Source organism: Mustelus asterias, unplaced genomic scaffold (genome assembly GCF_964213995.1).
Source record: "Mustelus asterias unplaced genomic scaffold, sMusAst1.hap1.1 HAP1_SCAFFOLD_595, whole genome shotgun sequence".
NCBI lineage: Eukaryota > Metazoa > Chordata > Chondrichthyes > Carcharhiniformes > Triakidae > Mustelus > Mustelus asterias.
Genome location: NW_027590545.1, coordinates 196885 through 209252, shown reverse-complemented (window position 1 = coordinate 209252; position 12368 = coordinate 196885). Strand labels below are relative to the sequence as shown.

Genomic DNA, 12368 nt, shown 5'->3' with positions numbered 1-12368 from the left:
CTCGACGGGCCGAATAACCTCCTTCAGCACTGTAGGGATCCTATGAAATACATTGGGAGAATTGCTGTTTTAATGGGTATTTTCACAAGTGCTATAAAATGATTTTTCAAAACAAATTCATATTTTCTTCAACAGATCATTAATAAATAAAAAGTATTTAATAAAACAACCACCCAGTGTGGGGTTCAGGATTCTAACTCAGGGTTTCTGAGCTCCAGGAACCACAAACTGAACCAGCCGGGAATTGTCTCCACAAAACTTCCCCAACTCCCTCCCGGGAAAAAGCTGCAAACCCGGGAGCTGCAGCTTTTTACTGGGGGTGTTGGGGCCTCCAGCGGGTGTTTGTGAATCCTCCCCGCACACCTCCCAGGGTTTCCTTCCTTCCCAGAGATCAGAATCCTCATTGATTTGAGGCCAAAGTGTAACCTCTTATTTATTGTCCCCCTCCCCCATCCTCTGATGTGAACCATCCTCCAGTGGCTGAGCCAGGATGGGGCCGTTAACCTGGGCCTGTTCCCGGGAGGGAGGGAGGGAGAAGCCCCGCAGCTGCAAACCAGGGAGCTGACAATGATTCTGAAGGGTTTGCGGATCCACAAAGTGTTTCCAAATCCTCCCAGCCACCGCCTAACGCTGACTCCGCTTCTCCGGGACAAACAAGCGCCAAGGCCAGCAATGACACTGCGCATGCTCCACATCACAATGCCCGGGCACTGATTGACGGCAGCTCCGGACCATTCGGAAGAGGGGGCGGGGCTGGAGGACTGAGCGGGAGCGGCTGGTCCTCCAGCCAATCGGAGTGAACGAGGGGCGGGTCTGGAGGTCCGATCGGGCGGCTGGTCCTCCAACCAATCCGAGTGAATGATGGGCGGGACCTGAAGCATGCGCAGTGAGGGTAATGGCGACGGACGGACGGTTTTAACTTGGAAGCGAGATCAATACGAGGTAGAGGGCAGCGTGCGGGGAATGATAAATGTGGCGGGTGGGTGGAGAGACTTTGTCAACATGTTGTTCAAACCCAAACCGCGGAAAAGAACTTCCCGGTTCCCCCCCTTTGTACCAAATGGAGCGGCAGCTTGTAGTGTTCGACCCGGGCTGACTGCCGCCATTGAGGCTGCATGTGGGAGGCCGGCAGGGATTGTGATCGGAGAGGGAAGCCCTGACGTCACAATGGAATGGGTGAGGGTGTGACATCACAATGGAATGGGTGAGAGTGTGAGGTCACAATGGAATGGATGAGGGTGTGACGTCACAATGGAATGGGTGAGGGTTCCAGATGAGCTGAGACTGGGCTGGAGTCGGGCGATGGCACTGACATGTGGCCCGGTGGCACAGTGGTTAGTGCAGCTGCCTAACAGCTCCAGGGACCCGGGTTCAATTCCAGCCTCGGGTCACTGTCTGTGCAGAGTTTCTACATTCTCCCCGTGTCTGTGTGGGTTTCCTCCGGGTGTTCCGGTTTCCTTCCACAGTCCAAAGATGTGCAGGTTAGACGGATTGGCCATGATAAATTGCCACTTGATATCAGGGGGATTAACGGGTAAATATGTGGATAGGGCCTGGATGGGATTGTTGTCGGTGCAGGCTCGATGGGCTGAATGGCCTCCTCCTACACTGTATTTTATTATTCATTATTATTAATTAATTACTATTCTGATTTACAGCTGTTTCTGAGTTTTAGCTGTATCCTCTATTGTGAACACCGAGGCAAAATACTTGTTCAATTCATCTCCCAGCTCCTTATTTTTCATTATCAATTCCTGGACTCACTTTCTATTAGACAGTTAAGAAATGAGGTTGAGCAAGTGACTGAAGTGTCAGTCAGGGAGCACTATTGGGAGCAACAATAGTTTCAAAATAGCTCTGGAAAAAGATAGGATCGGTCCAGAGGTCAAGGCCCTAAACTGGAGCAGGGCCACTTTTGTGGGCATTAGCCAGGATCGAGCAGATGTCGATTAGGTTAATTTGTTTGAAGGGAAAGGAATGACTGGCAAATGGGAGGTTTTAAAAGTGTGATATCAAGAGTCCAGGGGCAATATATTCCTGTTCAGATGCAGGGAAAGAATGGTAAATTTAGGGATCTCTGGCAGACAAGGGACATTGAGGCTCTGGTCGGGTAAAAGAAGGAAGCAGACATTGGGTTGAGGCAATCGGGGACAAGTGAATCACTCTGACTATAAAAAGTGTAAGAAAATACTGAAGAGGGAAATCAGGAGGACAAAAAGAGGGTATGATATGGATCTGGCAGGTAAGATTAAAGACAATTCCAAGAGGTTCTATAGCTATATTACGAGTAAAAGGGTGGCTAGAGAGAGAATAGATCCCCTTAAAAATCAGTATGGCCATTTTGTGTGTGGAGCCACAGGAGATGGGTGAGATTTTTAATGAATTCTCCTCTGTGTTGACTGCGGAGAGCACCATGGGTGCTAAAGAAATAAGGGAAACAAGTGGTGATGTCTTGGGCACACGCATGTTACTTGGGAGGAGGTATCTGCAGCCTTATAAAAGCAAATTACTGCGGATGCTGGAATCTGAAACCAAGAGAGAAAATGCTGGAAAATCTCAGCAGGTCTGGCAGCATCTGTAAGGAGAGAAAAGAGCTGATGTTTCTTGTCGAGATGACCCTTTGTCAAAGCTCTGAAACATCAGTTCTTTTCTCTCCATACAGATGCTGCCACACCTGCTGAGAATGGGGAGAGAGTGTGTGGGATGGAGATTTACAGCTTCTGGGGAATGAGAGAGGAAAGAATGTTCCATAGAAATTGTCTGTTCTGAATTTCTATCCTGTACTGACACTGATGACTTTTGTAAACTCATTTTCCAGGATATTGAAAGAGGAATCACAGGCCGAAATCTCAAACATCACGTCTAGATCTGACAGAGTCGTATTCCTTGGGACCTCAATATCACCGGACTTTGAATCCAGAAGGAGAAATGATTGTCCAGTCTGTCGATTTGAAGAGATTTGAAATGTCAGTGTGAGTGAAAAAGCATCAACACACTGCCACACTTGAGTGAGAGTGTTCCAATGCACTGACTAAAGAGCTTTAACCAGTTACACAGTCTGAATAAATATCACACCATTCACAGCGGGTGGAGACTGTAATCTTGTTCAGTGTGTGGACGAAGTTTCAACTAGTTGTCCACCCAAGAGAGAGGCAAGGACACCTGCACCATGGAGAAACCATGGAAATGTGTGGACTGTGGGAAGGGATGCAGAACCCCATCTCAGCTGGAAGCTCATCGGCGCAACCACACTGGGGAGAGGCCGTTCATCTGCTCTCAGTGTGGAAAGGGATTCACTCAGTCATCCCACCTGCAATCACACCAGCTACGTCACACAGGGGAGAAGCCGTTCACCTGCTCTCAGTGTGGGGAGGGATTCACTCGGTCAACCAACCTGCAGTCACACCAGCGAGTTCACACTGGGGAGAGACCATTCACCTGCTCTCAGTGTGGGCAGGGATTCATTCAGTTCTGCAGCCTGCAGACACACCAGCGAGTTCACACTGGAGAGAGGCCATTCACCTGCTCTCAGTGTGGGAAGGGATTCACTCGGTCATCCCACCTGCAGAGACACCAGCGAGTTCACACTGGGGAGAGTCCATTCACCTGCTCTCAGTGTGGGAAGGGATTCACTCAGCCATCCCACCTGCAGAGACACCAACGCATTCACACTGGGGAGAGGCCGTTCACCTGCTCTCAGTGTGGGAAGGGATTCACTCAGTCATCCAACCTGCGGACACACGAACGAGTTCACACTGGGGAGAGACCGTTCACCTGCTCTCAGTGTGGGCAAGAATTCACTCAGTTATGCACCCTGCAGACACACCAGTTAGTTCACACTGGGGAGAGGCCATTCACCTGCTCTCAGTGTGGGAAGGGATTCACTCGGTTATCCACCCTGCGGACGCACCAGCAAGTTCACACTGGGGAGAGGCCGTTCACCTGCTCTCAGTGTGGGAAGGGTTTCAGCGTTTCATCCCAGCTGCTGAGACATCAACAGGTTCACGAGTGATTCCAGAGGTTGGATTCTGCTGTTATTGTTCCTGCTCTCAGTTACATCCAGGATTGCATTTTGTTCATTCTCACAGTTGGTCAATGGGGAGGGTCAGAGGGTTTCTTTGTGCTGGACTGGCTGGTCTCAGCCTCCAGTGGGCTGATGCTCTTTGAGTCTTTTTGTGAATACCTGATTTCAAATGTCACAAGGATCACAGAGTGACAGGGTGTTAGGAAGTTTAGAGATATTTAGTCAGAAGAAAACCGAGGTTGGCAGTGCAAAGGTACATTTCTGAATGGAGGGCTGTGACAAGTGACATTCCTCAGGGATCAGTGCTGGGACTTTTGCTGTTTGTAATATATATAAATGATTTGGAGGAAAATGTAACTGCTTTGATTGGTAAGTTTGTGGACGACACAAAGGTTGGTGGATTTGCGGATAGCGATGGGGACCGGCAGAGGATACAGCAGGATATAGAGCAGTTGGAGACTTGGGCGGAGAGATGGCAGATGAAGTTCAATCCGGAAAAATGTGAGGTAATGCATTTTGGAAGGTCTAATACAGATGGGAAATATACAGTAAATGGCAGAACCCTGAAGAGTATTCATAGGCAGAGGGATCTGGGTGTACAGGTACACAGGTCATTGAAAGTGGCAATGCAGGTGGAGAAGATAATCAAGAAGGCATACGGCATGCTTACCTTCATCGGCCCGGGTATTGAGTTTAAAAATTGGCAAGTCTTGTTGCAGCTTTATAGAACCTTAGTTAGACCGCACTTGGAATCTAGTGTTCAATTCTGGTCACCACACTACCAGAAGGATGTGGAGGCTTTGGAGAGGGTACGGAAAATATTTATCAGGATGTTGCCTGGTGTGGAGGGCATTAGCTATGAGGAGAGGTTGGAGAAACTTGGTTTGTTCTCGCTGGAACGACGGAGGTTGAGGAGGGCGACCTGATAGAAGTCTACAAAATTATGAGGGGCATGGACAGAGTGGATAGTCAGAAACTTTTTCCCAGGGTGGAAGAGTCAATTACTCGGGGCATGGGTTTAAGGTGCGAGGGGAACTCCACCAGGCTCGTAAGGCACGATCTGCCCTTGACAAAGCCATGCTGAGTATTCTTGAGCATACTAAACCTCTCTAAATGCTCATATATCCTGTCCCTCAGGATCTTCGCCATCAGTTTACCAACCACTGAGGTTAGACTCACTGGTCGGTAATTACCTGGGCTATCCCTATTCCCCTTCTTGAAAATAGGACTAAAACCTCTCAAAAGTTTGAATATCTCTATTAAATCTTTCCTTAACCTTTCCTGCTCTATAGAGTGCAATTCCAGCTTCTCTAATCTCTCCATATGGATTATCCATCCTGAGGTCCCTACTATCACAGATGCCCATCTTCAGCCAATTCGATTCACTTCAAGGGATATCAATAAACAGCTGAAGGCAATGGATAAGGAAAAATCCAAACTGGCCAACTGCCCTCCAATGTCTCGAGTCTCGCTCATCAGCAAAATGATGGAAGATGTTGTTGCCAACGGTGCGATCAAGCAGCATTTATACAGCAATAACCTGCTCACTGATGCTCATTTTGGGTTCCACCGAGGACCACTCACCTCCTGCCTCATTTACAGCCTTTGTCCAAACATGGACAAAAGAGTTGAACTGGGTGATGTTGGAGTGATTGCCATTGACATCAAGGCAGCATTTGACTGTGCGTGGCATCAAGCAACCCGATTAACATTGAAGTCAATGGGAATCAGGGGGAAACTCTCCACCGGCGAGAGCCACATCCCGCACAGAGGAGGGTGATCGCGGTTGTTGGAGGCCAATCATCTCAGCCCTGGGGTAGTGTCCTCGGCCCATCCATCCTCAGTTGCTCCACCAATGACCCTCCCCCCATCATAAAGTCGAAAGCGGAGCTGTTCATTGATAATTGCAGTATTCATGGCTGAGAATGATACCAGGGATGAGGAATTTTTTTATTCTTTCAGGGGATGTGAATGTGGCGGCAAGGCCAACATTCATTGTGCATCACTAATTGCCCTTGTGAAGAAAGTGAGCCAATTTCCTGAATCGCGGCAATCCATCTGGTGTAGGTATACCCACAATGCTGTTAGGGAGTTCCAGGAATTTGATGCAGTGACAGAGAAGGAATGGTGATTGATTTTCAAGTCAGAATGGTATGTGATGTGGAGTACAATTTGCAGATGGTGGCATTCCCATACGTTGGCTGCACTTGTTTTTCAAGTGGTAGAAGTTAGGGTTTGGAACATGCTGTGAAAACAGCCTTGGTGATTTCTTGCAGTGTATCTAATATGTGGGATACACTGCCACCACTGTGGGCTAATGGTGGAGAGTGAATGTTTAAGGTGGTATTTGAGATGCTGATCAGGCAAGCTACTTTGTCCTGGATAGGATCTACAAAATTGTTGCAGATACACTCATCCAGGTAGGGAATATTCCACCTTACTCCTGATTTATACCTTGTGAATCATGGCAAGCCTTTGGGGAGTCATTAAGTGAGTAACCTGCCACAAAACTCCCAACCTCTGATCTGCTCCTGTAACCACAGTATTTAAATGACTGGTCAATGGTAACCCCAAAGTTATTGCTGGTGGGGCATTCACTGATGGTAATGCCATTGAATATCAAGGGAAGATGGTTAGATTTTCTTGCTGGAAATAGATATTTCCTGATAATTATGTGGTATCAGTATGAATTGACAATCAGCTCCAACCTGAATGTTGTCCTGGTCCTGCGCTGCATGCGGGCAGCTTCAGTATTCAGAGTTGTGAATGGTAATATACACTGCAATCATCAGTGAACATCCCCGTTTCCCACCCTACGGTGGGGAGACGGTAATTAATGAAGCCGCTGAAAATGATTAGGCCCAGGAGACATGAGTAACAACAAAATATATTTATATAGCGCCTTAAAGTAATAAAACATCCAAGGAGCATTGTAAAATAAAGTATGACATTGAGCCACAAAGAAGATATTAGGTTAGATGACCAAAGGTTTGGTCAAAGTGGTCGATTTTAAGGGGTGTGTTAAAGGAGTAAAGCGAGGTGGAGAGTTGGAGACGTGTAGGGATGGTATTCCAGAGGTTGGAGCCTAAGCAACTGAAGGTAGAGCTTGCACTGGTGAAGCAAGGTCAGGGACAAACTAAAGACCAGAATTAGAGCAGTGTAATATATTGAGGTTTGTGGGGCTGATAGGAGATTATAGATATTGGGACAGGCAAGGTCATGGAGTGATTTGAAACCAAGGATGAGAATTTTAATATTAAGTTGTTGCTTTACTGGGTGGATCATCGTGCACAAGGGTGATAGTGGAATAACACTTAATGTGAGTTTAAACATGGCCAGCAGAGTTTTAGATGAACCCTGCAGTGACCCTTGCAGTGATGACTGACCTCCAACAACCACAGCCATCCTCGTCTGTACCTGGTATATCCCCAACCGGTGGAGAGTTCCCCCCGCCCCCCAACTCCCACCGATTCCAACCCTGTGTAGGTCCCTTTCTGCCACACTCAGTCAAATGGTGTCTTGATGGATTTTCTTTGTTTTTTTTTGTTTAAAGAAAACAAAATTTTCTTTGCTCTTTGTTCTGTTTGGAACATCCCAAATGTCCATCCAATTTCCTTTTTAATTGTTTATTGTCTCCACTTCCTCCACCCTTGTAGGCAGCGAGTTCCAGGTCATTACCATTCGCTGCATCAGAATATTCTTCCTCACATCTCCCCTGCCCCCCCCCCCCACCCCTTGCATCTCTGACCCAAAACAAGAAATCTGTGTCTCCCCTCGTCCTTGTCCCTTCAGCTACTGGGAACAGCTTTTCTTTGTCCACCTTATCTAAACCTGTCAGAATCTTGTCCACCTCTATCAAATCTCCCCTCAACCTCCTTTGCTCCAAGGAGAACAACCCCAGCCTGACATTGACAATAAAGAACAAACTAACAGAATATGTTACTGTCTGGAATCAAATGGGAATGTTTAATTTCTGTTTTAAAGATATTGTGAATATATTGTCCTGGACAATAAAGGAATCAGCTATAACAGAGCTAGAAGAAGACAGTTTCAATGTGGAATTGAGTGGAATATTCTCTCTGGATTTAAACAATGGAGGAACTACAAACATGGAAGAAAATAAATTTCAAAATGTGAACTCTGAACAGATTGTTTTCAAAATAGAACTTGACACTTCACAAATGAACAGCAATGAAGACTCTCCTTTTGCAGGAGGAACTTTGGATTATAATTATTGTAAAAAGAAAACTTTCAGAAAAGACTGCAAGCAGTAATTTCCATCTTCAGTGGACTGAGATTCCTGGACATGGAACCCAGCAGTGTGCTGTTACCAAGCTGGACTTGTGAATGTGAAGTGGACAATGGAGGGATTATTGTGTCTGTTGCAAGTTATAAGATAGATCAACATAGGAAAACATTGGATTTAGGAACAGGAGGAGGCCATTTGGCCCTTCGAGCCTGCTCCACCATTCAATAAGATCATGACTGTTGTTAAGATATACAGCATGTTGTATATTGTAATATTCTAAATGGGATATTATGAAGGTGGTACATTTCCATTTTTTCCTGTTTTTGTTCCAAAAATCTAATTTCATAATTCCTATGTTTTAGAAATAAGAATTAGTTGCAAGAATTGCTTTTAAAAAATGGAAAACCTGGATTGAGAATCTGACAAAAACACCCTCAGGGAATTTGCAGTCACAAAGCATGGCCCATGTTGGTTTAAGAAGTCAAAACTCGAGAGGTAAGAACTGTAAAAGGTCGGCTGGATCTTTTCGCTGGAGACATTGGGTCTGACAATTATTGTACTGTTTTTGTTCGGTGAATTCTTCATGCAGACCTCAGGGAAAAAGGGTTTAGTTTTGAAGCTAAATATCTGACAGATATTCCACCTGGTCTCTGTTACCATGGGGATATGTGATTCAGGGTGGAGACTTGGTTAGAATTAGACCATAAGATATAGGAGCAGAATTAGGCTATTCGGCCCATCGAATCTGCTGTGCCATTCGATCATGGCTGATAAATCTCAATCCCATTCTGCCTGAGTGTCTGAAGCTCTTTCCACAGTCAGTGCAGCTGAATGGCCTCTCCCCAGTGTGAACTCGCTGGTGTTTCAGCAGGTGGGATGAAAGCCTAAAGCTCATTCCACAGTCAGTGCAGCTGAATGGTTTCTCCCCGGAGTGAACTCGCTGGTGTGCCACTAGGTTAGAGGAATTAATGAATCCCTTCCCACACACGGAGCAGGTGAACGGTCTCTCCCCAGTGTGAACACGCTGATGTAATGCTAGGTTGGATGACTGAGTGAAATCCTTCCCACACATGGAGCAGGTGAAGGGTCTCTCCCCAGTGTGGGTGCGTCGATGAGTTTCCAGTTTGGATGGGCAAGTGAATGCTTTCCCACAGTCCCCACATATCCACGGTTTCTCTGTGGTGTCGGTGTCATCATGTCTCTCCATGTTGATGATCAGTTGAAGCTTCGTCCACACACACAACACGTGTACAGTTTCTCCTCACTGTGAATGATGAAGTTTTTTCAGGCTGTGTAACTGGTTAAAGCTCTTTCCACACTCAGTTCACTGGAACACTCTCACTCGGGTGTGCGTGTGTCTCGGTGCTTTTCCAGTCACACCGATGTTTGAAATCTTTTCCCATAGACAAAACAAACAAACATTTCTCCTTCCACTTTCCACTTTCCTTCTTAAACAAAGGAACAACATTGGCTAGTCTCCAATCCTCTGGGACCTCCCCGGTAGCCAATGAGGATACAAAGATTTCTAATTTACTATCCATCTTTATCTTTCTAGCTGCCTTTCTCTCGTACTCCAATTCTTCTCCTTATTTAATCTTTTTATCATTCTTTGCTGTTTATATTCTGTCTAGTTTTCTGACCTGCCACCCATCTTTGTGCAATTGTTTACTTTTTTCTTCAAGTTTGATACTATCTTTAGCTTTTTTCGTGAACCACGGATGGTGGGTTGTCCCCTTGGAATTTTTCTTTCTCATTGGAATCAGTATCTGTTCTGGGTTTTCTGAAATAACCCTTTCAAATCTGCCACTGCACCTCTATTGACCTGTTCCTTAACCTCATTTGCCAGTTCACTTACATTGAACACAGTTCGGTCCTCGATGTGATCAACAGAAAAGTCCAATCACTGTGGTTAGTTGTAAAGTCGCTGGTGACTGAGCAGTGTGGATGACCGAGTGAATCTCTTCCAAAACTCAGGGCAGTTAAATGGTTTCTCCCCAGTGTGAAGTTACTGGTATGTAATCAGCTCAGAAGACTGAGTGAATCCCTTCCCACACTCAGAGTGGGTGAATGGCCTTCCCCCAGTGTGAGTGCGCCACTGAGTTTCCAGCTCTGACGGGTAACTGAGTCTCTCCTCACAGTCTCACATTTCCATGGTCTCTCCCTAATGTGACTGTGGTTGTAAACGGTGCTGTTTCCTTCCAGGTTCAAAATTCTCTGCTTTTCATGTTACGATAAATTGTGTGGCTCCATCCAATCCTGATCTGATGTTTTGTGTGAGTTTCCTGACCCCAAATCCTCCCATTCTCAGACCAACAATATTAACACCTATACCAGGGCTGGAGTCACTTTTCAATTCAGCAGAAACAGACCCAAATGAACATGGTTCAGTCCGAATATGATTCACAGCAAAATTCAATCACAATAGTACCTTGTGAATTCGCTGGTGTTTCAGCAGATTTGATGACTGACTGAATCCCTTCCCACACACAGAGCAAGTGAACGGCTTCTCCCCAGTGTGAACTCGTTGGTGAACCTGCAGCGTGTGTGAGTGAGCAAAGTCCTTCCCACACTGGGAACAAGTGAACATCCTCTCCCCAGTGTGAATCCGTTGGTGTATTGCTAGGTTGGATGATTGACTGAATCCCTTCCCACACTGGGGATAGATGAACGGTCTCTCCCCAGTGTGAACTCGCTGGTGTGTCCACAGATTGCCTGAGTGTGCAAATCCCTTCCCACACTGGGAGCAGCTGAAAGGCTTCTCCCCAGTGTGAGTTCGCTGGTGTGCCAGCAGGTGAGATGAGTCAGTGAATCGCTTCCCACACTGGGAGCAAGTTAACGGCCTCTCCCCAGTGTGAACTCGCAGGTGTATCAGGAGGTTGGATGAGCGAGCAAATCCCTTCCCACACTGGGAGCAAGTGAATGGCTTTTCCCCAGTGTGAACTTGCTGGTGTAATGTTAGGTTAGATGACTGACTGAATGCCTTCCCACAAACAGAACAGCTGAATGGTCTCTCCCCAGTGTGGGTCCTTTGGTGTATATGTAAGCTGGATGACTGAGTGAATCCTTTCCCACACTGGGAGCAGATGAACGGCCTCTCCCCAGTGTGAACTCGCTGGTGTGTCAGGAGGTTGGCTGAGAGCGCGAATCTCTTCCCACATTGAGAACAGCTGAATGGCCTCTCCCCATTGTGAACGCGCTGGTGTTTTGTTAGCATGGATGATGCTTTGAAGCCCTTCCCACACACAGAGCAAGTGAATGGTCTGTCCTCACTGTGAATTCGCTGGTGTTTTGCTAGGTTTGATGACTGATTGAATCCCTTCCCACACACAGAGCAGGTGAATGGTTTCTCCCCCGTGTGAGTTCGCTTGTGCAATGCTAGGCTGAATGACCGATTGAATGCCTTCCCACACAGAGAGCAGGTGAATGGCCTCTCCTCAGTGTGAGTCCTCTGGTGTATATGTAAACTGGATGACTGAGTGAATCCTTTCCCACAGTGGGAGCAGGTGAATGGCCTCTCCCCTGTGTGACTACGTTGATGAATTTCCAGCAAGGATGGGGATTTGAATCCCTTCTCACAGTCCCCACATTTCCACAGTTTCCCTCTGTTGTGACTGCAATTATGTTCCGAAAGGTCAGATGATTGGTTGAAGTCTTGACCACAAACAGAACATGTGTACAGTTTCTCTCCACTGTGAATGGTGCTATTTTCTTCCATGCTCAAAATACAATGATATTCAGGTTACAATAAATTGGCCGACTCCATAAGGTGCTGATACCAGGCTTGGTTTCAGTTTCCAAACTGCAAATCCTCCTCTTCTAATACCCTGTGAAATTGAATTAAAACAGAAAAAGGGAGTGAGAGAGAACCCATAAAAACACAAAGGCAGGTTGTGAAATTGAGCTGAATGAACCTGGTAATTTGTGGGGACAGCACTAGGAAAAAGTGACCATGAAAACTGCTGGATTGTCAAAACACCCAATTGATTTCCTAATGTCCTTCAGGGAAGGGAACCTGCCATCCAGTCTGGCACTATGGGAAAAGACAGAGAGAAATAGGAGAGATCGGGAATGAAGGAAAGGGATTTTATACATCTA

At 46.4% G+C, this 12368-nt stretch overlaps 2 protein-coding genes across 2 annotated transcripts; one reads left to right on the top strand and one right to left on the bottom strand.

The window, feature by feature from the left end:
- Positions 1-879: 879 nt before the first annotated feature.
- Positions 880-4020, top strand: LOC144487105 (uncharacterized). Its single transcript, XM_078205168.1, has 2 exons — positions 880-942; positions 2819-4020. The coding sequence occupies exon 2, from the start codon at positions 3170-3172 to the stop codon at positions 4010-4012; it is 843 nt and encodes a 280-aa protein (XP_078061294.1). The 5' UTR covers positions 880-942; positions 2819-3169; the 3' UTR covers positions 4013-4020.
- Positions 4021-7109: 3089 nt separating this feature from the next.
- Positions 7110-11988, bottom strand: LOC144487104 (uncharacterized). The gene is made up of 3 exons (XM_078205167.1): positions 10859-11988; positions 9066-9361; positions 7110-7135 (listed from the first exon to the last, which is right to left on the bottom strand). The coding sequence occupies exons 1-3, from the start codon at positions 11986-11988 to the stop codon at positions 7110-7112; spliced, it is 1452 nt and encodes a 483-aa protein (XP_078061293.1).
- Positions 11989-12368: the final 380 nt, after the last annotated feature.

Excerpts from the sequence above, each read along its gene's own strand:
- LOC144487105 (XM_078205168.1), top strand. The coding sequence starts at position 3,170 with ATGGAGAAACCATGGAAATGTGTGGACTGTGGGAAGGGATGCAGAACC.
- LOC144487104 (XM_078205167.1), bottom strand. The coding sequence starts at position 11,988 with ATGGAAGAAAATAGCACCATTCACAGTGGAGAGAAACTGTACACATGT. Across the intron at positions 9,362-10,858 it reads ATTCACACTGGGGAGAGGAT|ACCCTTCACCTGCTCCATGT; the intron begins GTTCACTTGTTC and ends CACTGGGGAGAG. Across the intron at positions 7,136-9,065 it reads AAAGAGCTTCAGACACTCAG|TGCAAGCTCTACCTTCAGTT; the intron begins GCAGAATGGGAT and ends TTGCTTCACCAG.